This window comes from Balaenoptera musculus, chromosome 18, assembly GCF_009873245.2.
Source record: "Balaenoptera musculus isolate JJ_BM4_2016_0621 chromosome 18, mBalMus1.pri.v3, whole genome shotgun sequence".
NCBI classification, from domain to species: Eukaryota; Metazoa; Chordata; class Mammalia; order Artiodactyla; family Balaenopteridae; genus Balaenoptera; species Balaenoptera musculus.
In genome coordinates, this window is record NC_045802.1 from 69170711 (window position 1) to 69197963 (window position 27253).

General features: G+C 37.1%; 1 protein-coding gene across 2 annotated transcripts in view; it reads left to right on the forward strand.

The window, feature by feature from the left end:
• The window catches only part of PCCA (propionyl-CoA carboxylase subunit alpha), a 373229-nt gene that overhangs the window by 234815 nt on the left and 111161 nt on the right, over window positions 1-27253 (forward strand). The window contains exon 20 of one of the 2 annotated variants that reach the window (XM_036831147.1): window positions 2130-2231. The exons of the other annotated variant lie outside the window; for it this stretch is intronic. Coding sequence (XP_036687042.1) covers window positions 2130-2231 — 102 coding nt within the window. The remainder of the gene's footprint in view (window positions 1-2129; window positions 2232-27253) is intronic. 2 annotated transcript variants of the gene reach the window in all.

The window sequence follows — 27253 nt, forward strand, 5'->3', positions numbered from 1 at the left end:
TTTAACACGTTCCATGACTCTCATCTTTTGAATGTGCGACATAGCTATGTATCTGTTTCATCTTCTTTAGGAAGCTGAACGTAAATGGAAATTTTTGTCTCTTATGTTAAAGAGGAAATGTATTCCCAGACTTAGCCACATTCTAAACCCACTTCCTGACACCTGATTTTTCTTTTGTTATTGAGAATAATACTTTTGCCTTTGTTATAGAGAAGAGCATCTTTAATGATAATTCCAAATGTATGATAGCTGTGTTTCTTTTAAAACAAGTAATCTGAAGCCTCATATAACATTTTCTTGAGATTTCATGTGAGACGTTCTTTAGGCTAAATTTACCTGACGGTGACATTCCTTTTGTTTAGAAGAACTTAAACCCCTTGGATAGTATCCATGATAGAACTGCTTTAGTTTAAGATTGATCTTCTGTGGTATGAATGACATGTTTAAATTCTGTGGCTTAAGATTGCCAGAAAAATACCATGAAGAGTTACTGTTATTTATTTATTCGTTCATTCATTCATTCATTCATGCATGCATGCCAGCCACACGGCTTGTGGGATATTAGTTCCCCGCAGGGACTGAACCCGGGCCCCAGCAGTGAAAGTGCCGAGTCCTAACCACTGGACCGCCAGGGAATTCCCAAGAGTTACTATTATAACTTGGGTCCTTTTTTACTTTCAGCATGAACCCACAGAAGCTGCTATATAGTTATATAGTTAGTATAATGAATATTATATGTTCATTATATATAGTATATAAGTTAGTATAATGAATATTAATCTACATTTCTCCTCTCATGGCTAAGTTGCATTGAGATGTCATTTTACTGGGGGGAAAACGACTTTTCATCAAAAGATTTAAACAGGATATGAAAATCAAAATAATATAATTTCATTGAAACAACACCCAGAGAGGCTTGAAGTATACGGCAGATTCTTGATCCCAGGTAGAAAATACTGCATCAAGAATTAATGAGAATTCATTTATTCAGCACATACTTATTACATACCTAATGTGTGCTAGCTAAGTATGAGGCTGTTACACTGGAGAAGGTGACATTCTATGTGGTCGTCATAGTCACAAGTAAATGAGATTAATTCCTGAATTAAGGGTGGTCTCCTTGGTGGTCTTTAAATTTTGTGATTCATTCTGTATGCCGAAATTGCTAAAGCATTTGTTACTAAAAGATATTTCCCACAACTGTCTTAAAACGAGAACTATGATAAACAATGGTCTTATGATATAGTTTATATGAATTTATGTGATTCTTTATGTTCCTCCTTTCTATCTGATTATTTTAAAAAATAGCTTTGTAAGTGGACACTTAACTGTACATCAGGTTGAGTAACAAATTACATGTATTGAATAGTAAAAAATATTATAGTGTAGCATTTTCCTCAGGGAAGGTTAACTCTACAAAAATGTAGACTTTAGCATAATTTTCAGTTCTGTACTGAGTCACCACTGAAGTGTTATTCTTAATCTGATACTCTGATACAATGTTTCTCTAAGCAGTGCCTTGCCTTAATAAGAAAACTGCCCAGATTACTTCTTAGAGCTGTTATTTCGTTGTGCTTGTTTCAGATTCCGTGTTGGAAAGCTAGTAGAGACCATTGGCTTGACAGCTCAAATGGTGTCTTTTGAATTTTTCCTGTAGAATTACCCCCTGTTTTACTTTTTAGCTCATGAAGAAAGTAGGTTTATTTAAAAAACACATCAAAATTAATGCATTAAGAATTTCCCTGGAAAATATCCACCTTGATATATAGTATCAAAAACTACTTCCTGTATGTATTGGCTTAGCTACTATCAGAAGCATCAAACCTAATAAAAATGGAGTATTACTGATAGTATATCCCTTTTTCCTAACTGTATTTGGACTGAGCTTCATTTGACCTCAGTATTATGAAAGGAGACAAGCTGAATAGTGTCACCCTCTGCCACATCAACAGAAAATTAATCAGCCTGGAGGTGACAGTCCAGGTTAATGACCCAAGAGGTAGTACGTATTTGTTTACCTCACAGTAATGTGTTCACGTTTTCTAAAGTTCTTTCGTTAAAATTTTTTAAAAAATTATAAGGTATTTCAAATGAGGAAAATGTAGCAAATGTACAAATCTGCTATATAGGTCTCCTATTACAACAGAAAAACACCCCTAGATACAGCTAAATCTCTTCTTTACATCATCCCATCTGCCTCTTCTTCCCCAGCGGTGACAGCTGTCCTGAAGGTATCATGTGTCTTTCTTGTACATGTTGTTACACTTCAGTGTGCCATAATAATAGTGAAACATTTCATGTACCATAATAATAGTGAAAAAGAAAATTGTGAAAAATATATATACTTAATGATACCATTTATGTAAGATTTAAAAATACACAAAGCAAAAACAGTTCAATTTACAATAGCACCAAAAAGAATAAGATTACTTAGGAATAAACTGAAGACGTAGAGGACAAAGACTTGTACACTGGAAACAACAAAATGTTGCTGAAAGAAATTAAAGAGGACACAAATAAATGGAAAGCCATCTCATGTTCATGGATTGGAAGACTTAATGTTGCTATAATGTTAATATTATCCAAAGCGATCTACAGATTCAGTGTCATCCCTATCAAAATCCCAACTGATTTTTTGTAGAAATAGAAGAAAAATCCAGAAATTCATATGGAATCTCAAGGTACCCCAAATAGTTAAAACAATTTTGAAAAAGAAGAACAAAGTTGGAGAGCTCACACTTCCTGATTTCAAAATTTATTACAAAACTTCAGTAATCAAAACTGTGGTACACTAGTAAGACAGACACATAGACCAATAGAATAGAATTGAGAGCCAGAAATAAACCTTTGGATATATAATCAAGTGATTTTTTAAAAATAAATTTATTTATTTACTTATTTATTATTTTTGGCTGCATTGGGTTTTTGTTGCTGTGCGCGGGCTTTTCTCTAGTTGCGGCGAGCGGGGGCTACTCTTTGTTGCGGTGCGAGGGCTTCTCATTGCGGTGGCTTCTTTTGTTGTGGGGCACCAGCTCTAGAGCGCAGGCTCAGTAGTTGTGGCGCACAGGCTTAGTTGCTCTGCGGAATGTGGGATCTTCCCAGACCAGGGCTCGAACCCTTGTCCCCTGCATTGGCAGGCAGATTCTTAACCACTGTGCCACCAGGGAAGTCCCTATAATCAAGTGATTTTTGACAGGAGTGCCAAGACCATTCCATAAGGAAAGGACAGTCTTTTCAACAAATAGTACTGGGAAAAGTGGATATCCACATGCAAAAGAATGAAGTTGGACCCTTACCTTACACCTCATGCAAAATTAACTCAAAATGTATTAAAGACCTAAATGTAAAAGCTAAAGCTGTAAAACTCTTAGACGAAAATAGGGGAAAAGCCTCATGATGTTGGATTTGATGATAATTTCTTGGGTATGACATCAAAAGCATAGGCAGCAAAAGAAAAATAGATAAGTTAGACTACATCAAAATTTAAAACTTTTGTGCATCAAAGTCAACAAGTGAAAAGGCAGTCCGTGGAATGGGAGAAAATATTTGCATATATGTGATATATTTCCATATTATTCAGCATATAGAAAGAACTCAACAGCTGAAGAAACAACCTGATATAAAAATGGGCAACGGACTTGAATAGACATTTCTCCAAAGAAGATATAGACATGACCAACAAGCACATGAAAAGATGCTCAACATTGCTAACCATTAAGGAAACACAAATCAAAACTATAATTGGAGATAACTCACAGCAGTTAGGATGGCCACCATTAAAAAAAGAAGGGGGAAAAAAAAAAAAAAACCTCCAGAAAATAATAAGTGCTGGTGAAGAGGAGAGAAACTGGAACCCTTGTGCACTCTTGGTGCAGCTGCTGTGGAAGACAGTATTGTGGTTCTTCAAAAAAATTAAAAATAGAACTATCATATGATCCAGCAATTCCACTGCTAGGTGTTTATCCAAAAACTTGAAAGCAGGGTCTTGAAGAGATATTTGTACACTCATGTTTAGCAGCCTTATTCACAATAGCCAAGAGGTGGAAGCAACCCAAGGGTTCAGTGACAAGTGAATGGGTAAATAAAATATGTTATATCATAAAATGAAATGTTATTTAGCCTTTAAAAGGAAGAAAATTCTGACACCTTTTGTCAGAATTCATTACAAATTTGATACAAGCCAATGCAAATTAGTATTTTAGTGAAAAAAATTTTAAAGTAGGGAGGATGAAAATTTGGGGAAATAAAGAAAGCAGTGAAGAAGTAGTAGAAGATAAAGTATTTTATGTGTTTTAGGTTTTTATTCTAACTCTGAATACAAGTGTCAGAATGAATAGCAGAATTAAGAAGTATACGACCTGGTAAATACAAAGTTGAAATATTATTTAGCTTATTAAGATGATAAACTTATAAATGTAAAAAACAAATTGATTTTTTATCTATAGTTTCATGGTTCCCTTCTGGATTCCCAAGATGTTTTCCACTTCTCTTTTATTCTGCATAACACAAAACTGCTCAAAATAGTTCAGGATAAAAGAAAAGATTAATGTGTTTATCTTAAAGATGATGGACTAAATTCATATTGAAGACAATTCACTTTGAAGAAAAATGTCAGAGTACTCTTGATATGAAGAAAATTAGCTTAGGAATTTGGCCTTCCCAAGGATGAAAAAATGAGCACTGTACATGCACTGAAAAAAGTTTTTTGTCCAATATTTCATGTTAACTACTAATAAACTAGGAAAAAGTTATATATGATCCTAGATATTGAATTAGATATTCTTTGTTACAGTGATCCACTGATAGACATTTTTCTACGGACCTTGTAAACTGCTTCTTAAGAATAATCAGAATCTTTAGATTATTGAATTTTGGCATATCAATGTAATTTTTGTGCTAATGGTTATAAAGAAAAATCTAAATGATCTAAAATAACATTTAGTATTAAGGTCAAGGAAAATAATACTTTGTTTTTTTAAAAACTCTTTCATGGGCTTCCCTGGTGGCGCAGTGGTTGAGAATCTGCCTGCCAATGCAGGGCACACGGGTTCGAGCCCTGGTCTGGGTTCGAGCCCTGGTCTGGGAAAATCCCACATGCCGCAGAGCGGCTGGGCCCGTGAGCCACAACTGCCGAGCTTGCGCGTCTGGAGCCTGTGCTCTGCAGCAAGAGAGGCCCGCGCACCGCAATGAAGAGTGGTCCCCGCTTGCCACAACTAGAGAAAGCCCTCGCACAGAAACGAAGACCCAACACAGCCATAAATAAATAAATAAATAAATAGTGTTAGCTGTTAAAAAAAAAAAAAAAAAAAAAAAGATTAAAAAAACTCTTTCAGTTTATTTTCCTAAATGTGTTTTTTTTTTTTTTTTTTGCTTCTTATAATAAAGGTCAAAAGCTAACTTTTTGATAGGCATAAAACTTCGCTACCATTTTAAATTACAGTCACAATCCTTTCATTCTTTCAATTTCAAGTAAGTTTTGTATTGATAAAATTTATATTAGAAGTTAAATGGCGGGACTTCTCTGGTGGTGCAGTGGTTAAGAATCTGCCTGCCAATGCAGGGGACATGGGTTCAATCCCTGGCCCTGGAAGATCGCACATGCTGCGGAGCAGCTAAGCCCGTGCGCCGCAACTAATGAGCCTGCACTCTAGAGCCCACAAGCCACAGCTACTGAGCCCGTGCGCCACAACTACTGAAGCCCGCATGCCTAGAGCCCATGCTCCGCAACAAGAGAAGCCACCGCAATGAGAAGCCTGCACACCGCAATGAAGAGTAGTCCCTGCTCGCAGCAACTAGAGAGAAAGCCTGTGCGCAGCAACGAAGATCCAATGCAGCCAAAAATAAATTAAAAAAAAAAAAAGTTAAATGGCAAAGATTCACTTCTGGAACAGCAGCAAACCAACTATAATTGCTGAATATTATTAAAAAAATCTCTGCAGATTATATGTTGTTGTATGTCGAAAATTCTACGAAACCCATTAAGAAACTACTACAAATAGTAAACAAATTTAGCAAGGGTACAGGATACAAAATAAATATATAAAAATCAAGTGTATTTCTGTGCACTTTCAATGAACCATCCAAAAATAAAATTATGAAAACCATTTCATTAACAAGAGCATCAAAAGAATAAAATGCTTAGGAGTAAATTTAACAAAAGAAATACAAAACCTATACTGTGAAAACTACAAACTATTGAAAAAAATTAAGATCCAAATAAATAAAGATCATTTCATATTCATGAATTAAATGACTAAATATTAAGATGGCAGTACTTCCCAAATTGGTCTACAGATTCAGTGTAATTCCTGTCAGAATCCAAGCTTTATTTTTGTCAGAAATTGACAAGGTGATACTATTAACATTCAAATAGAAATGTAAGGAATCCAGAATAGCCAAAATAATCTTGAAAAAAAGAACAAAGTTGGAGAACTTAGTTCCCCCTTTCAAAACTTATTACAAAATTGTCTTGAAATCAAGACAGTGTAGTATCTGCATAAAGAAACATACAGATCAGTAGAATAAAAATGAGAATCCAGAAGCAAATCCATAAATGTATGGTCAAGTGATTTTTGACGAAGGTGCCAAAATAATTCAGTGGGGAAAGAATAATCTTTTCAACAAATGGTGCTGGAACAATTGGGTATCCATATGTAGAAGAATGAAGTTGGGTCCCTACCTCGTAGTGAGTTAATATAAAAAAATTAACCCAAGGGACTTCCCTGGTGATCCAGTGGTAAAGAATCCGCCTTCCAATGCGGGAGATGCGGGTTCAACCCCTGGTTGGGGAACTAAGATCCCACATGCCGCGGGGCACAGCTGAACCCGCGCGCCACAACTACTGAGCTCGCGCACCTCAACGAGAGAGCCCGCGTGCCACAAACTAAAGAGCCCACGTGCTCTGGAGCCCGCACGCCACAACTAGAGAAGAGAAAACCCGCATGCCACAACTAGAGAGAATCCCGCGTGCCGCAACGAAAGATCCTGCATGCTTCAATGAAGATCCTGCGTGGTGCAACTAAGACCCAACACAGCCAAAAAAAAAAACATAATAATTAACCCCAAATGGATAAATGATGTAAATAGAGCAAGAAAACTCTTAGAAGAAAACATAGGGGTACATCTTCATGACCTTGCATGTGGCATTGGTTTCTTATTTGACACCAAAAGCATAAGCAATAAAAGAAAAAAATAGATAAATTGATCTTTGTCAAAATGTAAAACTTTGCTTCAAAGGATACTAACAAGAAATTGAAAAGACAAACCACAGAATGGGAAAAAATATTTGCAAATCATATATCAAGTGAAGCACTTGTATTTAAAGTACTTAAAGAACACTTAAAACTTAATAATAAAGACAACCCAATATAAAAATGGGCAGAGAACCTAAACAGACATTTCTGAAAGAAAATATCCAGTTGCCAATAAGCAAATGCACAGGTGTTCAAAATCATTAGTCATCAGGGAAATGCAAATCAAAACCACAATGAGATATCACCTCACACCCACTAGAATGGCTATAATAAGAAAGTCAGATAATAACAAATACGGATGAAGATGTAGAGAAATTGGAGCCCTGATACACTGTTGGTGGGAGTGTAAAGTGGTGCAACCACTTTGGAAAACAATCTCGCATTTCCTCAAAAGGTTAAACACCTGGGTTATCCAGAACCTTGACTCAGTTCTATCATGAGTATTTTATCATGAATATTTAAGTAAGTATTTTTAGACTTATTTATATCCTTGTTACTGTGGTGGATGTATTTTACCTTTTAAATAATATTTCAAATAATAATTTTTCCAAATAATAGTTATCAGGCTAGATGTCAGCAGCTAAACCACAAATTAAATAGGAGTATATGTTTGTTTACCCTTTCTGAAAATAATTTGATAACATTGATATTCTCCAGTCTACTAATTCTACATCTAGAAATCCATCCCAAGGAAGCAGTGAAAATTTGCTAATATGAACATGGTGTTGCGTCTGGGGGGAAAAAGATGAATTAATGGCAGTTTCCCTTAGAGATATCCACGTAAACAGTCTCTACTTATGATGGTAAAGGAGACTTGAAAGTGATTAAAATACAGAGATAAATGCTTTAATGGAGGTGCCTTCAACTAATTAAATCCGTGAGAAAGAGAGAGCTAAGGACTCAACTGCCTGGGGGAAAGGAAAGATGTAGGGGGAGATGAAGAAGTTCTAGATGGCAGAGATGACTAATGAATAACCATTTAGAACATGATTTATACATAAGCCAGGACTTGCCTCTAAATCAGAGTATAAGAAGGTGAGGAAAAACATTGGGACGTGGTGGCATGGGAGAGCAAAGCTTGTTGAAAAATCAGACATCTTTTATAGATAATTTTAGTTTTTTATTATGGGAGTATTTACTTTCTTTATTGTTCTTTTCCAGAAATAGTAGAGTGAGAAAAGGATTTCCCTGTCTTGTAGTTGTATTATTGTTTTTGATACTTATTTTAGCCTATTCAAAGGTATTTTCATGAGGCAACTGATTACTCTGGTCTATTCTATTGAGTATGTTCCTTGTCTCAAGCTCTGTGGTAAACACTTTACATTTGTTGTTGTAAATGAGATAGTGGTAAGCCACAAGGTAGATGTTATTAGCCTTAGTTTACAGAAGAGTTGGAAACTGAGGTTCAGAAATACTAAGTAAGGTAGCTGAAGTCACACAGCTTGGGAGTGTAGAATCTAAGATTAAACGCAGATCAGTATGATTCCAAGGCCTGTGAACTAGTACCTCTCTGTATCTAACTTTACAAAGTAGTTTTGCTAGAGAAAATTCTGAGAAATAGTAGCACTGACATGGAAAATTAGCTCTGTCAGACTGTGGATAAATCTTTGTTAATATAAGGAATAATACACTTACTTCTAGCCAGAACAGTTTTGTCACATGATAAGCGGAATTTTCTTTGTGATTGCTGAACATTGAGGCTCAAGTCATACCATTTAAAGGAAGCATAGAAGGCATTGCAAGGACATGAATAAATCACACGGTATTACACCCACAATGTTCAGTTTTACAAAGTATACAATTAGAGATACTGGTTAAGAGTAACTGTCAGAAAGCATTTTTAGTATCTTATTACCTCTTGTAGATGTTAACGTATTTTTCAAATTATGTTAAAATTCAAAATACTGATTTTTAGTGGTGATTTTACAGTCTTGTCCAAGTAATAATTTTTTAGAGACATACAAGGTTTGAAGTAGGTAAGATTTTTTGCATCTAAAAGATTTTGTTTGTGCTTTCATTTTTTTAATAATGTTCATTTTGGTTGATGTAAAATTGTCTCAACTTTAGATGCTTGTGGTGGAGGGAGGGAAATGTTTTGTAGTAGTCATATTATTGAAATTACCAACCTTTATTTTTCTTCTCAAAGAAAGAATATGGTGATGAACATAAGAATAAAAAATAATAATTACATATGGATGCATAATAAGAAATAATTATATACGCATTGTTTGAGGTTTTTCTTTCTCTAATATAGCCAACCCTTTCCCATTTGTTCTACCACCATGCATTTTGTTCTAGATTTCTTGACTAAGAAAACATTCCACCAGAGTTTGTTTTGATATTTAGAGAACATTTTGAAATTGTGGTTTTAAGTAGAGCTATTTAAGTATTTTTATGTAACATTTTCATAAAGATGAAGAATTAAATGAACTTAGCGTATACCAATAAATAATCTTGTGCACAAATTAACATTTTCTTTGTTTTCAAATATTAATGAAAAGAACCTTAAATGTATCTTCAGTAGAGTTTATACCTGCATTGTACGTCATAATCTGTTTCTTTCATCCCATTTGTAGAGAGTAATGCTAAATCATGCAGTTACTGGAATTTGTATAGGGACATGGTAAGAATCATGGTTGTTCTTTTAAAGAAATAATTTTCAAATACCCTTCTTAGGGAAAAAACATTATTATATCTCTCCTTTTGCCTCTATGGTTAATTTTTAGAATAGACTCTTATTCTTGAACATAAAAAGGACAATAGCAAACAAAGTCAGATAACTATTACATTTATATCTATGGTAGACTTTTTTTTTTCTTTTTAAGATACATTTTCCCTTAACTTTTTTTAATTAATTAATTAATTAATTTGTTTATTTTTTGGCTGTGTTGGGTCTTCGTTTCTGTGCGAGGGCCTTCTCCAGTTGCGGCGAGCGGGGGCCACTCCTCATCGCGGTGCGTGGGCCTCTCACTGTCGTGACCTCTCTTGTTGCGGAGCACAGGCTCCAGATGCGCAGGCTCAGCAGTTGTGGCTCATGGGCCCAGTTGCTCTGCAGCATGTGGGATCCTCCCAGACCAGGGCTTGAACCCGTGTCCCCTGCATTGGCAGGCAGACTCTCAACCACTGCGCCACCAGGGAAGCCCTATGGTAGACTTTTTAATAAAAATTTATCTATGGCTTAAGTGTACAGTAGGCAAACAGAAAAAGAAAAGAACATTTTTGTAGTAGCATTTTAAAATGAATACCAGAGTGGGGAATTCCCTGACGGTCCAGTGGTTAGGACTCCGCACTTCCACTGCAGGAGACAAGGGTTCAATCCTTGGTTGGGGAATTAATATCCCGCATGCCACACAGAGCGGCAAAAATAATAATAATAAAATGAATACCATAGTACTGTTAGAGGCTTATAATAAAAGACTATAATCCTGTTTAGAAAATTTACTTATAGTACATGATAAATGTAAGAAAATTGAAGCAAGTTTTCAAAGTTATGCAGTATTTTATATTTAAAACATTTATTTCATTTTTTTTTTCTTGTGACAGTAATTCAGTGTTATGATCATGTAAACTCCTTCTCTTATTAGGTAATTTTTTCACTTGGACCTTTTTCCCCCCAGTTTTTAAAGCTGTCCTAGACAAAGCAACAAAAAATATTATCCTATTTGAGGAAAATATTTTCTGTTAATGGATTTTTTTAATGGAAACACATAATATTGTATAAAAATGGAATTCTTTCACTTTGGCAAAAACATTTGTTTTCTTGATTAAATTGTCCATTTGAGAAAAAAATTACTGAGAAATAAGTCAAGGTAATGCTAAACAAAAGTTAAAATTTTCTGCTAAAAATATAAAACCATCATAAGTAAAGCCAATACAGAAGTCAGCAGACCAGAGGGAAAGTTTGTAGCTTATTTTAGTGACAAAAGGGGAATGTTCTTAGTGTATAAAGAACTCTTACAAATCAATATGAAAAATACTAACCACCCAGGTAAAAAATGTTCAAAGATGACTTGTAGCAAAGGAAATATAAATGGCTCCTGCACAATGACAAAATGTGCTAAACTACACAGAGAAATTCAAGTTAAAATACTATTTTCCACCTACATTTTGACAAACATGAAAAGTTTGATAATTTCTAATTTTATTAGGTTGTAGGAAAATAGGCCCACATATATTATTGGTAGGTGTATAAATTGATAAAAGCCTCCATGGAGAGCAATTTGACAGTGAATTTATACTACAGGATATGTTCACATGTGGGAGATACACAAGTATGTTCATAGCAGTATTGTGTGTAACAGCAGAAGACTGGAGACAACTGAAATGCCCATCAAAATGGGATAATTAAATAAGTATAGTACATACTTATAGTGTGTGTAAGTACATCCATATTCTTTTTTTTTTTCAATTTATTTATTTATTTTTAAAACATCTTTATTGAAGTATAATTGCTTCACAATGGTGTGTTAGTTTCTGCTTTATAACAAAGTGAATCAGCTACACATATACACACGTTCCCATATCTCCTCCCTCCCGCATCTCCCTCCCTCCCACCCTCCACATCCCACCCCCCCAGGCGGTCACAAAGCACCATGCTGATCTCCCTGTGCTATGCGGATGCTTCCCACTAGCTATCTGTTTTACATTTGGTAGTGTATATATGTCCATGACACTCTCTCATCCTGTCACATCTCACCCCTCCCCCTCCCCATATCCTCAAGTCCATTCTTTAGTAGGTCTGTGTCTTTATTCCCATCTTGCCACTAGGTTCTTCATGACCTTTTTTTTTTTTTTTTTCCTTAGATTCCATATATATGTGTTAGCATACTGTATTTGTTTTTCTCTTTCTGACTTACTTCACTCTGTATGACAGACTCTAACTCCATCCACCTCATTACAAATACCTCCATTTCATTTCTTTTTATGGCTGAGTAATATTCCATTGTATATATGTGCCACATCTTCTTTATCCATTCATCCGATGATGGACACTTAGGTTGCTTCCATGTCCTGGCTATTGTAAATAGAGCTGCAATGAACATTTTGGTACATGACTCTTTTTGAATTATGGTTTTCTCAGGGTATATGCCCAGTAGTGGGATTGCTGGGTCGTATGGTAGTTCTATTTGTAGTTTTTTTAAGGAACCTCCATACTGTTCTCCATAGTGGCTGTATCAATTTACATTCCCACCAACAGTGCAAGAGTGTTCCCTTTTCTCCACACCCTCTCCAGCATTTATTGTTTGTAGATTTTTTGATGATGGCCATTCTGACCGGTGTGAGATGATACCTCATTGTAGTTTTGATTTGCATTTCTCTAATGATTAATGATGTTGAGCATTCTTTCATGTGTCTGTTGGCCATCTGTATATCTTCTTTGGAGAAATGTCTATTTAGGTCTTCTGCCCATTTTTGGATTGGGTTGTTTGTTTTTTTGTTATTGAGCTGCATGAGCTGCTTGTAAATCTTGGAGATTAATCCTTTGTCAGTTGCTTCATTTGCAAATATTTTCTCCCATTCTAAGGGTTGTCTTTTGGTCTTGTTTATGGTTTCCTTTGCTGTGCAAAAGCTTTTAAGTTTCATTAGGTCCCATTTGTTTATTTGTGTTCTTATTTCCATTTCTCTAGGAGGTGGGTCAAAAAGGATCTTGCTGTGATTTATGTCATAGAGTGTTCTGCCTATGTTTTCCTCTAAGAGTTTGATAGGGTCTGGCCTTACACTTAGGTCTTTAATCCATTTTGAGTTTATTTTTGTGTATGGTGTCAGGGAGTGTTCTAATTTCATACTTTTACATGTACCTGTCCAATTTTCCCAGCACCACTTATTGAAGAGGCTGTCTTTTCTCCACTGTATATGCTTGCCTCCTTTATCAAAGATAAGGTGACCATATGTGCGTGGGTTTATCTCTGGGCTTTCTATCCTGTTCCATTGATCTATATTTCTGTTTTTGTGCCAGTACCAAACTGTCTTGATTACTGTAGCTTTGTAATATAGTCTGAAGTCAGGGAGCCTGATTCCTCCAGCTCCATTTTTCGTTCTCAAGATTGCTTTGGCTATTCGGGGTCTTTTGTGTCTCCATACAAATTGTGAAATTTTTTGTTCTAGTTCTGTGAAAAATGCCAGTGGTAGTTTGATAGGGATTGCATTGAATCTGTAGATTGCTTTTGGTAGTAGAGTCATTTTCACAATGTTGATTCTTCCAATCCAAGAACATGGTATATGTCTCCATCTATTTGTATCATCTTTAATTTCTTTCATCAGTGTCCTGTAATTTTGTGCATACAGGTCTTTTGTCTCCTTAGGTAGGTTTATTCCTAGATATTTTATTCTTTTTGTTGCAATGGTAAACGGGAGTGTTTTCTTAATTTCACTTTCAGATTTTTCATCATTAGTATATAGGAACGCAAGAGATTTCTGTGCATTAATTTTGTATCCTGCTACTTTACCAAATTCATTGATTAGCTCTAGTAGTTTTCTGGTGGCAGTTTTAGGGTTCTCTATGTATAGTATCATGTCATCTGCAAACAATGACAGCTTTACTTCTTCTTTTCCGAGTTGGATTCCTTTTATTTCTTTTTCTTCCCTGACTGCTGTGGCTAACACTTCCAAAACTATGTTGAATAATAGTGGTGAGAGTGGCAACCTTGTCTTGTTCCTGATCTTAGTGGAAATGGTTTCAGTTTTTCACCATTGAGGACAATGTTGGCTGTGGGTTTGTCATATATGGCCTTTATTATGTTGAGGAAAGTTCCCTCTATGCCTACTTTCGGCAGGGCTTTTATCATAAATGGGTGTTGAATTTTGTCGAAAGCTTTCTCTGCATCTATTGAGATGATCATATGGTTTTTCTCCTTCAATTTGTTAATATGATGTATCACGTTGATTGATTTGCATATATTGAAGAATCCTTGCATTCCTGGAATAAACCCCACTTGATCATGGTGTATAATCCTTTTAATGTGCTGTTGGATTCTGTTTGCTAGTATTTTGTTGAGGATTTTTGCATCTATGTTCATCAGTGATATTGGCCTGTAGTTTTCTTTCTTTGTGACATCTTTGTCTGGTTTTGGCATCAGGGTGATGGTGGCCTCGTAGAATGAGTTGAGGAGTGTTCCTCCCTCTGCAATATTTTGGAAGAGTTTGAGAAGGATAGGTGTTAGCTCTTCTCTAAATGTTTGATAGAATTCGCCTGTGAAGCCATCTGGTCCTGGGCTTTTGTTTGTTGGAAGATTTTTAATCACATTTTCAATTTCAGTGCTTGTGATTGGTCTGTTCATATTTTCTATTTCTTCCTGGTTCAGTCTCGGCAGGTTGTGCATTTCTAAGAATCTGTCCATTTCTTCCAGGTTGTCCATTTTATTGGCATAGAGTTGCTTGTAGTAATCTCTCATGATCGTTTGTATTTCTGCAGTGTCAGTGGTTACTTCTCCTTTTTCATTTCTAATTCTATTGATTTGAGTCTTCTCCCTTTTTCTCTTGATGAGTCTGGCTAATGGTGTATCAATTTTGTTTATCTTCTCGAAGAACCAGCTTTTAGTTTCATTGATTTTTGCTATTGTTTCCTTCATTTCTTTTTCATTTATTTCTGATCTGATCTTTATGATTTCTTTCCTTTTGCTAGCTTTGGGGTTTTTTTGCTCTTCTTTCTCTAATTGCTTTAGGTGCAAGTTTAGGTTGTTTATTTGAGATGTTTCCTGTTTCTTGATGTAGGCTTGTATTGCTATAAACTTCCCTCTTAGCACTGCTTTTGCTGCATCCCATAGGTTTTGGGTCGTCGTGTCTCCATTGTCATTTGTTTCTAGGTATTTTTTGATTTCCCCTTTGATTCTTCAGTGATCACTTCGTTATTAAGTAGTGTATTGTGTAGCCTCCATGTGTTTGTATTTTTTACAGATCTTTTCCTGTAATTGATATCTAGTCTCATAGCGTTGTGGTCGGAAAAGATACTTGATACGATTTCAATTTTCTTAAATTACCAAGGCTTGATTTGTGACCCAAGATATGATCTATCCTGGAGAATGTTCCATGAGCACTTGAGAAAAATGTGTATTCTGTTGTTTTTGGGTGGAATGTCCTATAAATATCAATTAAGTCCATCTTGTTTAATGTATCATTTAAAGCTTGTGTTTCCTTATTTATTTTCATTTTGGATGATCTGTCCCTTGGTGAAAGTGGGGTGTTAAAGTCCCCTACTATGATTGTGTTACTGTCGATTTCCCCTTTTATGGCTGTTAGTATTTGCCTTATGTACTGAGGTGCTCCTATGTTGGGTGCATAAATTTTTACAAGTGTTATATCTTCTTCTTGGATCGATCCCTTGATCATTATATAGTGTCCTTCTTTGTCTCTTGTAATAGTCTTTATTTTAAAGTCTATTTTGTCTGATATGAGAATTGCTACTCCAGCTTTCTTTTGATTTCCATTTGCATGGAATATATTTTTCCATCCCCTCACTTTCAGTCTGTACGTGTCTCTAGGTCTGAGGTGGGTCTCTTGTAGACAGCATATATATGGGTCTTGCTTTGGTATCCATTCAGCCAGTCTGTGTCTTTTGGTGGGAGCATTTAATCCATTTACATTTAAGGTAATTATCGATATGTATGTTCCCATTCCCATTTTCTTAAATATTTTATGTTTGTTATTGTAGGTGTTTTCCTTCTCTTGTGTTTCTTGCCTAGAGAAGTTCCTTTAGCATTTGTTGTAAAGCTGGTCTGGTGGTGCTGAACTCTCTCAGCTTTTGCTTGTCTGTAAAGGTTTTAATTTCTCCATCACATCTGAATGAGATCCTTGCTGGGTAGAGTAACCTTGGTTGTAGGTTTTTCTCCTTCATGACTTTAAGTATATCCTGCCACTCCCTTCTGGCTTGCAGAGTTTCTGATGAAAGATCAGCTGTTAACCTTATGGGGATTCCCTTGTGTGTTATTTGTTGTTTTTCCCTTGCTGCTTTTAATATGTTTTCTTTATATTTAATTTTTGATAGTTTGATTAATATGTGTCTTGGCATGTTTCTCCTTGGATTTATCCTGTATGGGACTCTCTGTGCTTCCAGGACTTGATTGACTATTTCGTTTCCCATATTAGGGGACGTTTTCAACTATAATCTCTTCAAATATTTTCTCAGTCCCTTTCTTTTTCTCTTCTTCTTCTGGGACCCCTATCATTCGAATGTTGGTGCATTTAATGTTGTCCCAGAGGTCTCTGAGACTGTCCTCAGTTCTTTTCATTCTTTTTTCTTTATTCTGCTCTGCAGTAGTTATTTCCACTATTTTATCTTCCAGGTCACTTATCCGTTCTTCTGCCTCAGTTATTCTGCTATTGATCCCATCTAGAGTATTTTTAAATTCATTTATTGTGTTTTTCATCGTTGCTTGGTTCCTCTTTAGTTCTTCTACATCCTTGTTAAATGTTTCTTGCATTTTGTCTATTCTATTTCCAAGATTTTGGATCATCTTTACTATCATTATTCTGAATTCTTTTTCAGGTAGACTGCCTGTTTCCTCTTCATTTGTTAGGTCTGGTGTGTTTTGACCCTGCTCCTTCACCTGCTGTGTGTGTTTTTGTCTTCTCATTTTGCTTATCTTACTGTGTTTGGGGTCTCCTTTTCACAGGCTGCAGGTTCGTAGTTCCCATTGTTTTTGGTATCTGTCCCCAGTGGCTAAGGTTGGTTCAGTGGGTTGTGTAGGCTTCCTGGTGGAGGGGACTAGTGCCTGTGTTCTGGTGGATTAGGTTGGATCTTGTCTTTCTGGTGGGCACGTCCACGTCTGGTGGTGTGATTTGGGGTGTCTGTGGCCTTATTATGATTTTAGGCAGCCTCTCTGCTAATGGATGGGGCTGTGTTCCTGTCTTGCTAGTTGTTTGGCATAGGGTGTCCAGCACTGTAGCTTCCTGGTCGTTGAGTGAAGCTGGGTCTTGATGTTGAGATGGAGATCTCTGAGAGATTTTCGCCGTTTCGTGTTACGTGGAGCTGGGAGGTCTCTTGTGGACCAGTGTCCTGAAGTTGGCTCTCCCACCTCAGAGGCATAGCCCTGATGCCTGGCTGGAGCACCTAGAGCCTTTCGTCCACACAGCCAAGTACGTGGGGATTTTCTTGCCTTTTGGGAGGTCTGACGTCTTCTGCCAGCGTCCAGTGGGTGTTCTACATCCATATTCTTGAACTACTGTATAGCCATTAAAAAGGATCTGAATGTTCCGTATATGCTGATATATTAAGTGACAGAAGCAGTATACTTTTATTTGTGTAAAAAGAATATGTATTTATGCTTGTTATGTGTATAAAATTCTTTGGAAGGAATCACAAGAAACTAATAATTGTGGTTGCCTTTGAATTGGGAGCTGGATGGCCGACCCCGTGACAGAAGTAAGAAGGATACATACCATATACTATTAATAGATATCTTGTTAGTACTTTTTGAATTTTGAACCCTGTATGTGTATTACCGAATACCCGCTCCCTCCCAAAAAAAGGGGTTTCAAAACTTTGCAGTAGAAGGGTCTGGAAGATATGAGACTATTGAAATAATGGAATTTTAGTCACCTACCACGAAACTTCTGCAATGCTTGGGCCATCCCGGGAAGTAGATGAGCAGCTGGCTCATTGAGTAAAGAACTCTGGTGTTACACATATGAGCACCTCAAGTGCAATTACTGAAACTCCTTTAGCTAGCACGCTGAGCTTGGAGGTAGTTGCTGGAGATCACTTAATAGGCTGTGTTAAGAGGTTGATCTAATCTGAATTAAGAAACTGGAAAAAGCAAAGAAAGGACTGTACCATGGGTGAGAGAAAAGAAGTTGAGTCAGAGTAGATTTGGACATCCCTCCAGTAGCCTCTCATTTTTCCTTCTTTAGGTTTATAAACTAGCCAGAGAGATGACTACATAGAAGAGTTAGAGATGTGCATGTTTTGCTAAATAGCAAAAGGTAGTGAGAGCTCATTCCAGAAGTTTTGCTCAGTGTCCCAGAATTCATAGCAACTTCATTGGTCCTGAAACATCACTGGTAGAATGGAATTATTCTCCCTTCCTCTTGGTTTCAGGAAGAAGGTCCAAAAGTAACTTGCTTTTCAATGTGACTTCTTTACTTCAGGTTAAAGAATATCCTCTTTTTTTTGGCGGGGGGTGGGGGGTGTGGGCTGCTCTGCGTGTCTTGCGGGATCTCAGTTCCCCGACCAGGGATTGAACCCGGGCCACAGCGGTGAAAGCGCCAAACCGCAACCACTGGACCACCAGGGAACTCCCAAGAATATCCTTTCAAAGCAGACTCATCCAGATCAGCTTGATGTCTGATAGGAAGGGTTCAGATAAACGAGGTTGTAGAAAAATCAAGTCTGAAGAGTAACCTTGCACAGCTTGATCTGTTTACTTTTTAAATGCCACCTTGTTCAGTGGGTCTGGTAATGCTCTTTTGAACCATAGGACTGCATTTCATAAAGAGGTGAGGCTCCTGCTCGTGTAATCTGGAAAATTGCTTGTCTGATTGGGTGCACAGTTGCACCTGTGCCCTCTTGAATGACTCAGTCATGGTGTGCTCAAGAGTCAAGTAACTTCTTATGTGACTAAATGAAGAGAAAAATAAGTTATAAAAGCCAGCTACTTTGGAAATGAAAATCACTAAATGGTATCAGTTGTTATCATATTAGGGTTGGCAAATACTATAATTAAGACTTCAAGTGATTTTTAGTATTATCGCCTTGTTTCAGCCACTTTCTGAAGAATTTTATTTGGAATAGAACTTTCAGTGTTGACACCAGATATTCAGGTTGAGTTCAGTTCAATTTTATAAGCCCTTATAAATAATCCATAGTAGTCTAGTAGTCTGTTACGGGCACTGGTAAAATTTCTACCACAGAAATTTATTGAAAGTTATTTTATTCATTTTGGCATAATATTATTGGCCCCTCAAACTTATTTATAAATACAGTGAATGGTGAAGCAAACAGTTAAGGTGCCTTTGCTGAGTGACTAGACCATTCGATGAATTTCAAAATATTTGTAGCCACTATACGTTTACCATTTAGTTGTAACATGGTTTAATAGCTGTTTATTAAGTACCTCAAATGACATAGGTCCTGGAGAATCAGTAGTAATCAGGAGAGATGACTCCTTGTCCGACTCCTTGTAGAATTTGTCACCTGTGGAGGGTGGCAAGGACAAAGGCTGTGTCAGGTAGAACAATGAGTGAGTGATGACAGGGGGAGGCGGGCACTGCGGAGAACACCTGGGGGAGCCCTAACCTGGATGTGGAGGTGGCCGTGTGCAGCCTTAGGGCGGAAGTAAAGGCCAAGCTGGGTCCTACAGAAGGCGGGTGGAGGGTGGGGTAGGCGGGGGTCAGAGTGTGAAAACAGATGTACAAAGTATAAAAAGGGCTAAAAGATTGTGTGAGGTATCTGAGGAACTGGAAGCATTGATATGCGACTGGGATGTGGAAAGCTTGAAGGAGGGGACCTGGCGGCAGGGAGGGAGGGTGGTGAGAGGAGATACGTGAAGGAAAAGGCCCTAATGAAGTAAGCAGAGACCTGATGATGTGGAAATCTGTGAGCCATGTTCAGTGGTCTGGATTTATCTGGAGGGCAGGGAGAACCAGACGAGGCCTTCCCTCAGGAAACTGATCAGAGTTGCCTGTGAGAAAGATCAGTCTGCCTGCATTATGCAGAATAGCTTGGAGGAGTGCAGAGTGAAGGAGACCTTTTCGCGTCTACTGAGGCAGAATGCAAGTAGGAGGTACTAGTAACCTCAACTATGGTCATTATGGCAGTGGGAAAAAAATGGATGGATAGTAGAGAGATTTAAAATGTAGAGTCAGCTACACAGCATTTATTGTGTGGTAATAATGTTCTGAGTTGTTTGTTATTCTAGCCATCTCTTATCAGAGCAGTTTACAAGTATGGTCTAGAGAATACTATTGATTGACAGATTTTTAGAAAGCCTGAATTGTGCTTAAAGTGATGTCTTGTGAGAATTAATAGACTCTGTACCTTGATCACTGTTATGAATGAATAAATTTGTGTCATATTTTTAGTAAACTCATGTTTGAAATCAGATTCTCTTACTGTTTCTGGTGAAGTTGAGAGGTTTTTTGGTTATGGTTACTGTTTTGTTTTGTCTTCATTGTTGTTTTTACCTGAGGAGCAGGAACAGATCTTAGGTCTCTAAAGTGACCCCTTAGTTACTTGCTATCATATGATAGTGTTTAATTCCTTCATTGCGTTTATCATAAACTTTATATTTTCTTTATTTCTTTGCCCACTTGATTAATTTCCATCTCTTCACACTAAAATATAAGCTTTATAAGGTTGGGGACCTTGTCTTGTTGTTTATGCCTTGTACTTCTCAGGAAGTATTTGTTGAGTGAGGGGGATGGGAGGAGGGGAAGAAGAAAGGGAGGGAGGAAGGGAGGGAGGGAGGAGAAGGGAGGAAAAGGGAGAGGGAGGAACGCCTCCTACGGTGGGACTGTGGGACGGATGGGAGAATGAGCTGAGTGGTGACAGCTTGCTTGCAGTGAATGTGGTGTCCTCCACACTCTAGAACTTGAACGCAGTGCAGAAAGTTGGGTTTGACCTTAAAAAATAATCAGTTTTATTCTTTTTGTAAATACAGTACTCATCTGTGCAATAAATAGGCTGAAAAATCTTTTCGGTTCTTTAAATGTTATTAGCAGTAAAAGTCAATTTTTGATTTGCAAACTGAGTTTTAATTGTCAAGCTTTAGTCTGCCACGAGAGCTAGGAATGATCAGATCAGATGTTTTGTAAAAGATCATTTTCTAAAGGATCAATTTAACGTTACTGACATTAGTTACAGATTCAAATGAATCTTAATATACCATTAGTTTTTTTTTTTTTTTTTCCCTCACATAGGACTTTGGTGGAAAGAAGAAAAACCCACATTACTGATGTAACGTGACTCAAAACACAGCTTCATTTATCATTTGGAGTTGGCTAGGATATCCTGCAAGTAACAACCACCCTAATATTGCAGGGGCTTAAAACACCAAAAGTTTGTTTCTTACACACGTTAGATGTCCGTTGTGTGTCTGCTGGGGTGCATCCTTTCTGGGAGGCTCAGGCTGCCGTGTTGCTAGTCGCCCTGACAAAGGAGAAGAATGAGCACAGGGAGTCATGGCTGGTTCTTAGAGCTTCCGCCAGCATCCTTCCGCTCACGTTCCACTGGTGAAAGCAGGTCACGTGACTGCGCCCCTCCTTTAGAGGATGGGAGGTGGCAGTCTTATTGTGCACCTCCTTGCGAGATACCAGTTGGTTTGAAAAACATTAATTTTTGTTAAAAAGAAAGTTGCTTGGTATACCAGTAGTGTGCTTTTGAAGAAACAAAACACTTTTATGAGTAGGTTAAATGCAGGATAAATATCCACTGCCTATTTTGGTTGAAAGTTTTGAAAATCTTTACACTGAAACATATTTCTTTGAATTTTATATTTCATTAAATTTTCAATGAAGTTATTAGTAAAGTTCACTTGAACTTAAGAGGTTAACTTGTTCTGGTAAGAGTTACATTCTAACTTTATCAGTGTGAAGTACATTTTTAGAGAATGTTACCTAATCATTTTTGAGGAAAAATCAAAAACTGAAATACATTTAGATTTATAAAACTGCTAAACATTTGTTAGGATACAAGAAGGTGTTGAATGATACATTCTTACAGTACTTCAGATTCCTCACTCTTAGTAAAAGACAAAGTAAAATGCTAATATGAATAATAGGTTACAGGATTTAAGTAGGCAGGTAACATATTTTTTTTTTTTTTTCAGGTAACATATTTGAATGGACCAGTTGCCCTCCTGTTAAAATAATATGCCATATTAACACTATTTCCTTTTTCTCACAGGAAGTCATTACACCTGTAGTTTCCACTGTTGATTAATCTCTTGGTATCATTCAAGGTGCTGATTTTTACCTATGACCAAGTATAATATTGAGTTTGCTTTAATGGTTAACTTTTTCTAAGCGCACAATTGAAACTAATCAGATTGGCTCTGCTCCTTAAATTTACCGTCTAAGAGGTTGAAATCATGTTCTTCTTGGTAGAGAGAAAATGCCTTTAAAATTTTTTTGTTGCTACCTAAAAAAAACAACAACAACCCACTTCATATTACCCGTATTTAGAGAAAAAAAGATGTATTTCTTTTTAAACTGTTGTTTTTCTCTGTCAGTAATGTAGCAGTGTGTATTTGTTTCCAGGAATTTTTTCTCTGCTGTGAAATTTCCTCTGAACTGACATCTTTGAGTTGGAGTTAATTTTCTAAATTGCTATGGTATGCCCAGAATTTTCTTGGGACAAAGAAGGTAGCAGAGAACTGGGGGGTTAGTATGTGTCTGTGGTGTGAATAACTGTACATAGGATTCCGAACAGAATCTATTTAGTATTTTCATGAGTTCATGTTTGAAGGAAAAAGAAAAATTACAGAATTTTAGGAGTGATTAGAATTTGGCTCCCCTAGGCCAACTCCTTGTGGAAAAGCAGAGGACACACTAGGCCTGGGGGATTGAGCGCCTCATCCAGGGTTGCTCAGTGATTAGAGAGAGGAAAGCCGGAAGTCCTGGGTTTCCTGATGGCCTGTCCTTCTCTTTATATTGAGCTCTCTGCAGTGGGAAGAAACTCTAAGTTTAGCAGTTAGGCAGATGGTGTTAGTTTTATCTCTATAATATATTGAAAAAGAATTGAAGTATTGACTTTGTCCTGTTTAGGGAGCTTGTTGCCTACTGTCACATCTAATAGTGTTCCTTCAGAAAAAAGAATATATATATATATATATATTTATGATACAACTTAAAAAAATGTGATTCCTCAATATGATTATGTGAGCTCCCGAAAACCAATTATAGAAGGTTTGAAAGGCTTGGTAAGATAGACACAGACACTAAGGCTGTTTCATTCTGTTGGGGTAATATTCCAAGTTCTGAATGTAACTTTTTTCCTACCACTTCATAGGCCAAATAATGGTTACTAAATGGAATATTTTGTCAAACCAATGAGTTTTTTAAGTTTTGCGCTCCTTCTGCTGGCTTTTATGAACTACTCAAGATTGAACAGAACATCAAAATCCTGGTTTTATGTATCAGAAAGAAGAAGGTAACTGTGCAACTGTGGTTAATTCTTGTGTTAATTTTTTTAACCACTTCTGCTCAACAAGTATATGAAGCACTTTAAATACTGATGCATCTCCTGTTTTATTTTTGAGATCTTGGAGAAGATCCACAAAACTAGAGTTGGAAGCCGGAGAGAAATTTCAGATAGTGATAAGTAAAGGTGTTCTGCCCTAACTCTGATTTTTCAGTAATGAAATAGTGTAAACTCTTAACATTCCTTTCATGGAGCTCTGTAGTCCATAAAAACAGCGTCGTTGTAGAGCCTCGATGTGCGTCATTTGTGGCTGAAGGTTTTGATGGCTTTGCAAAAGGCAGACTGGTGCATACTTTGAAACATGTGAGGCAGTTTTAGATGCAGCTTCTCAGATGGATTTAATTAGTCCTTCATAGGACTGGATGTCCGTTTGTTGCAGCTGAATTCTCATTTCATTCACCCATAACTAGAAACACCTCGCTTCAAACGGGTTTCTTCAAAGAAAGAGGGGTTTAGGGTTCTATGTTTTACTGCTTTTTGATGTTGGTTTCCCTTTAACTGAGAAGACCTTATGTTTATACAACTGTTATTATTAAGAAAACATAGCTTTCTTCACGAGGGTCCTTTTGTATCATTGCTGGTTATTGGTGGAAGTCAGAGGTCTGTGGAGTAGATCTTGCTCTGTCAGACTATTAGAGCAGCTGTGTGTTTGCATATTTTGCTTAGGAGAGGTGTGGACTGAAAATGTGGCATAGACTTGTGGAATAAATTCTCTAAACCCGAAGTCTGAATGCAGTGTAAGGTGAAAACCAGTACTGAATATGTTAATAGGGCAGGTGTTTGATTTAGAAGCTTATAATATTAACCACAAAAGCAGAGCTAATCAACTAACTAGAGTTGCTGTAATTCATAGTAATTGTAATTTTGATTTACTCTGCCTGCAGTGTAAGCTCATGGTATGCTTTCAGTAAATATGTTGAAAGAATGAAAACATATTCTCTACAGTAAAATTATATATTAAAAAAAATGTATCCTACTACTACTGTTTTCTAAAAAAATTATCCATAAACATTCACATTTTATTAGAAGAGCTACTTGAATTTACCCTGAAAATAATGCACTTTCTTCTGTTTTCCAGTTAGTGTGTCTGAGGGTCTGGCATGCTTCATCATCAAGGCAGCTTTTATCGCCCATGCCCACAATTCTAATTACATTTCAGGGGGTTGTAATCTCTCCCAGAATCCTGGTCATTCACTGTATTTAGGATGAAGTGCTTCAGGGGGTTTGGGGGCTATTCGCTCATGGGCACAGGTTTTGCATCTCTAAAAGCTTCTCTTGCTCCAACATCCTGATTTGTATAAAAATCCTAAAAGATACTCTTTAACTTCTTATTCCTCTTTCCTTTTAATGGAAAGACCAAGTTAAATTAGACTGTTGAAGCTTAAAATTGTCCCAAAGCCATACATCGCACTGAAAAATACATATCCCACAAATTCTTTTGGTGTCTTGTTTCAGTATTCCATCCAAGAATCTGTAGAGTCTCAGGCTTATGTTTCTGCCTTGTGAAAGCCGTAAGTGATCTTTCCCATCTTATTCACCAGACTCAGTTCTGTATAACTGTGCCAGTTTCTAAAACTCAAAGGTCAGGCATGTTCCACCACTGAAGATATGTGAAAAAGATAGACAAAGGCTTAAAACCAGTTCTTAAAAAAATATTTTGATCCATGCTCACAATAAGTCAGAAAGAGATTTCACTGAAAGGGCCAACATACTGTTGGGAATTGATCTGTGTTCTTGATTATATATGTTTTGTGACTTGTGACTATATTGTGGAAATCCTCGTGTTGGGAGAATTATGGACATGTGGCTCAGGAATATCTTGTTACATTTATGAAAATATTATAATTTTAAACAATTTTATGGATGTGATTTACTCCAGGAGTTCTTTTAATAGTTCGGTCTTTAGTACGGTGTTACGTGGTTTCGCAGTGTTCTTGTTTCTTACAAATCTTGGTGGAGATAGAAAATCTCAAATACAAAGGACAGAACATTTGTGAATTATTTTTTATATAAATTTCCAAGACCATTTGTTAGGGAACCCTACTTCTAGTATTTGAAGATAATAAGTAACATATTACAGTTATCCCATTTTCTATTCTTCAGACTGGGCTGTCTTATAAAAAAGAAACATCCATCACATTGGATACAGGGACATAGGCAATCATATTCTTCCTCCATTATCTTCGGTTTTAAAAATGATGTAAAAATTAACTGTCTGCATTTACTAACAGGGTTTTGTTTGGGGCTAGGTAAGGGGGTGGTAGAGAAACAATAATGTAACATTGTATTTAAAACAACAGTTTTTGAAGACATACAGTCCTTAACCTTTGGAAAAATTACTTAACCTCTCTGAGCCACTGCCATAATAGTATTTTATGTAAATGCTGGTACAGAGGAAAACATAAAGGCCTTGAGTCAAATGGATTTGAGTGTAAATACCAGCCCTGAGACTGCTGACTGTCAAACCAGTAGCAGTTAGTTATCTTTTCTGAGTCTTCATCTTCCTCATCTATAAAATAGGGATAATAGTCTCCAGGGTTTTGTTAAAATCAAATAAGATAATATATGTAAAGTCTCTAGTACAGTGGCTGGCATTTAGTAGGTACTCAAGAAACCATCTCCCTTCCCCCTTAAATATAGACATTTTGCTTTTCAAAAGAATCTGAAGTAGCTTTTTGCAAGCAATGCTTTCTATTCTGTGAAAAATTTGTGGAAAGTTTGAAAAATAAGACTAAAAACGTACACACATACTTTGGCGAGGCTTGTGGGTATCAAATAATATTCTAAGATTCTAATATTCTTTGCTTAGAATTATAGTCTTCATTTATTTTATGAGGCCCTTTTTGAGGCCACCGCAGAATACCTGGAGAGTAGCTACAGAGGTAATCTCCGCCTCTCGCCTTTCACTTGGGGAAATTTTGTTCAGTGAGCCAGTCACTGCGCTTGCCTTCCCCTCCCTCTTGCTGCCCTTGGGACCCGGCTGTGGTTTGAAATCCCACGGGGTCTGCAGTTCCTCCTTCCCCCACTATCAGGCGCATCTTCACTGTTAAAGGGGCAGGGCTGGCGGATCAGGCTCTATGGGGGATCTGTCCCTTCTTTCAAAGCCTTTCTCTTATCCATGGATGCTCTACCCGTTGTTAAAAACTCCAGGCATCATGGAATTACCACACCAATTATTACAGTGACAATGCTTTGCAATAAGATATTGACCTTTGTTATTGTATTTTCCCTCCAAATGAATTTACCAACAAATATCTAAACTGGCTCAGTTGAGGTAGTCAGATCAACCTAGGGTTGGATATGCTCCTTTGCTAACCGTGGAACCCTGAGCAGTTATTTTAACTTCTCTGAACCTCAGATTTGGCATCTCTAAAATGTGGTAATACCATCCCCATTGTAGGTTACTCTGAGGATCAGTGAGTTTTCATGTTATTAAAATATCTGCTAGATGTAGCCACTCAGTGCATGTTCCCTTTCTTTTGATCTTTGAATCATTTTTTCAGAACAAGTGGCAAAAAACTTGCCCCGGGCAAAAGAACAGAAAGGTGAATCATTAAGAGGGAGTAGGAAACAGAATGGAGGGCGAGTAGGGTGACAGGGTTGGGGGCGAGGAGGGAGCGAGGAGGGAGGGAAGGGACGGAAGGTGACGGAGGCATGGCTGGCATGGCGCGAAGAGATGGAAGGCAGGGCTGACGGACAGTAAGGAAGGTAACCCTTTTCTTCCAATTCTGCATGTCTTTGTGTTCCCTTTCCCTTGAATTTCCTTTTCCTTCCTTTCCTTTCCCTTTCCTTCCTTTCCTTTCCTTTCCTTTCTTCCTTTCCTTTCCTTTCCTTCCTTTCTTTCTTTTTCACATCTTTATTGGAGTAT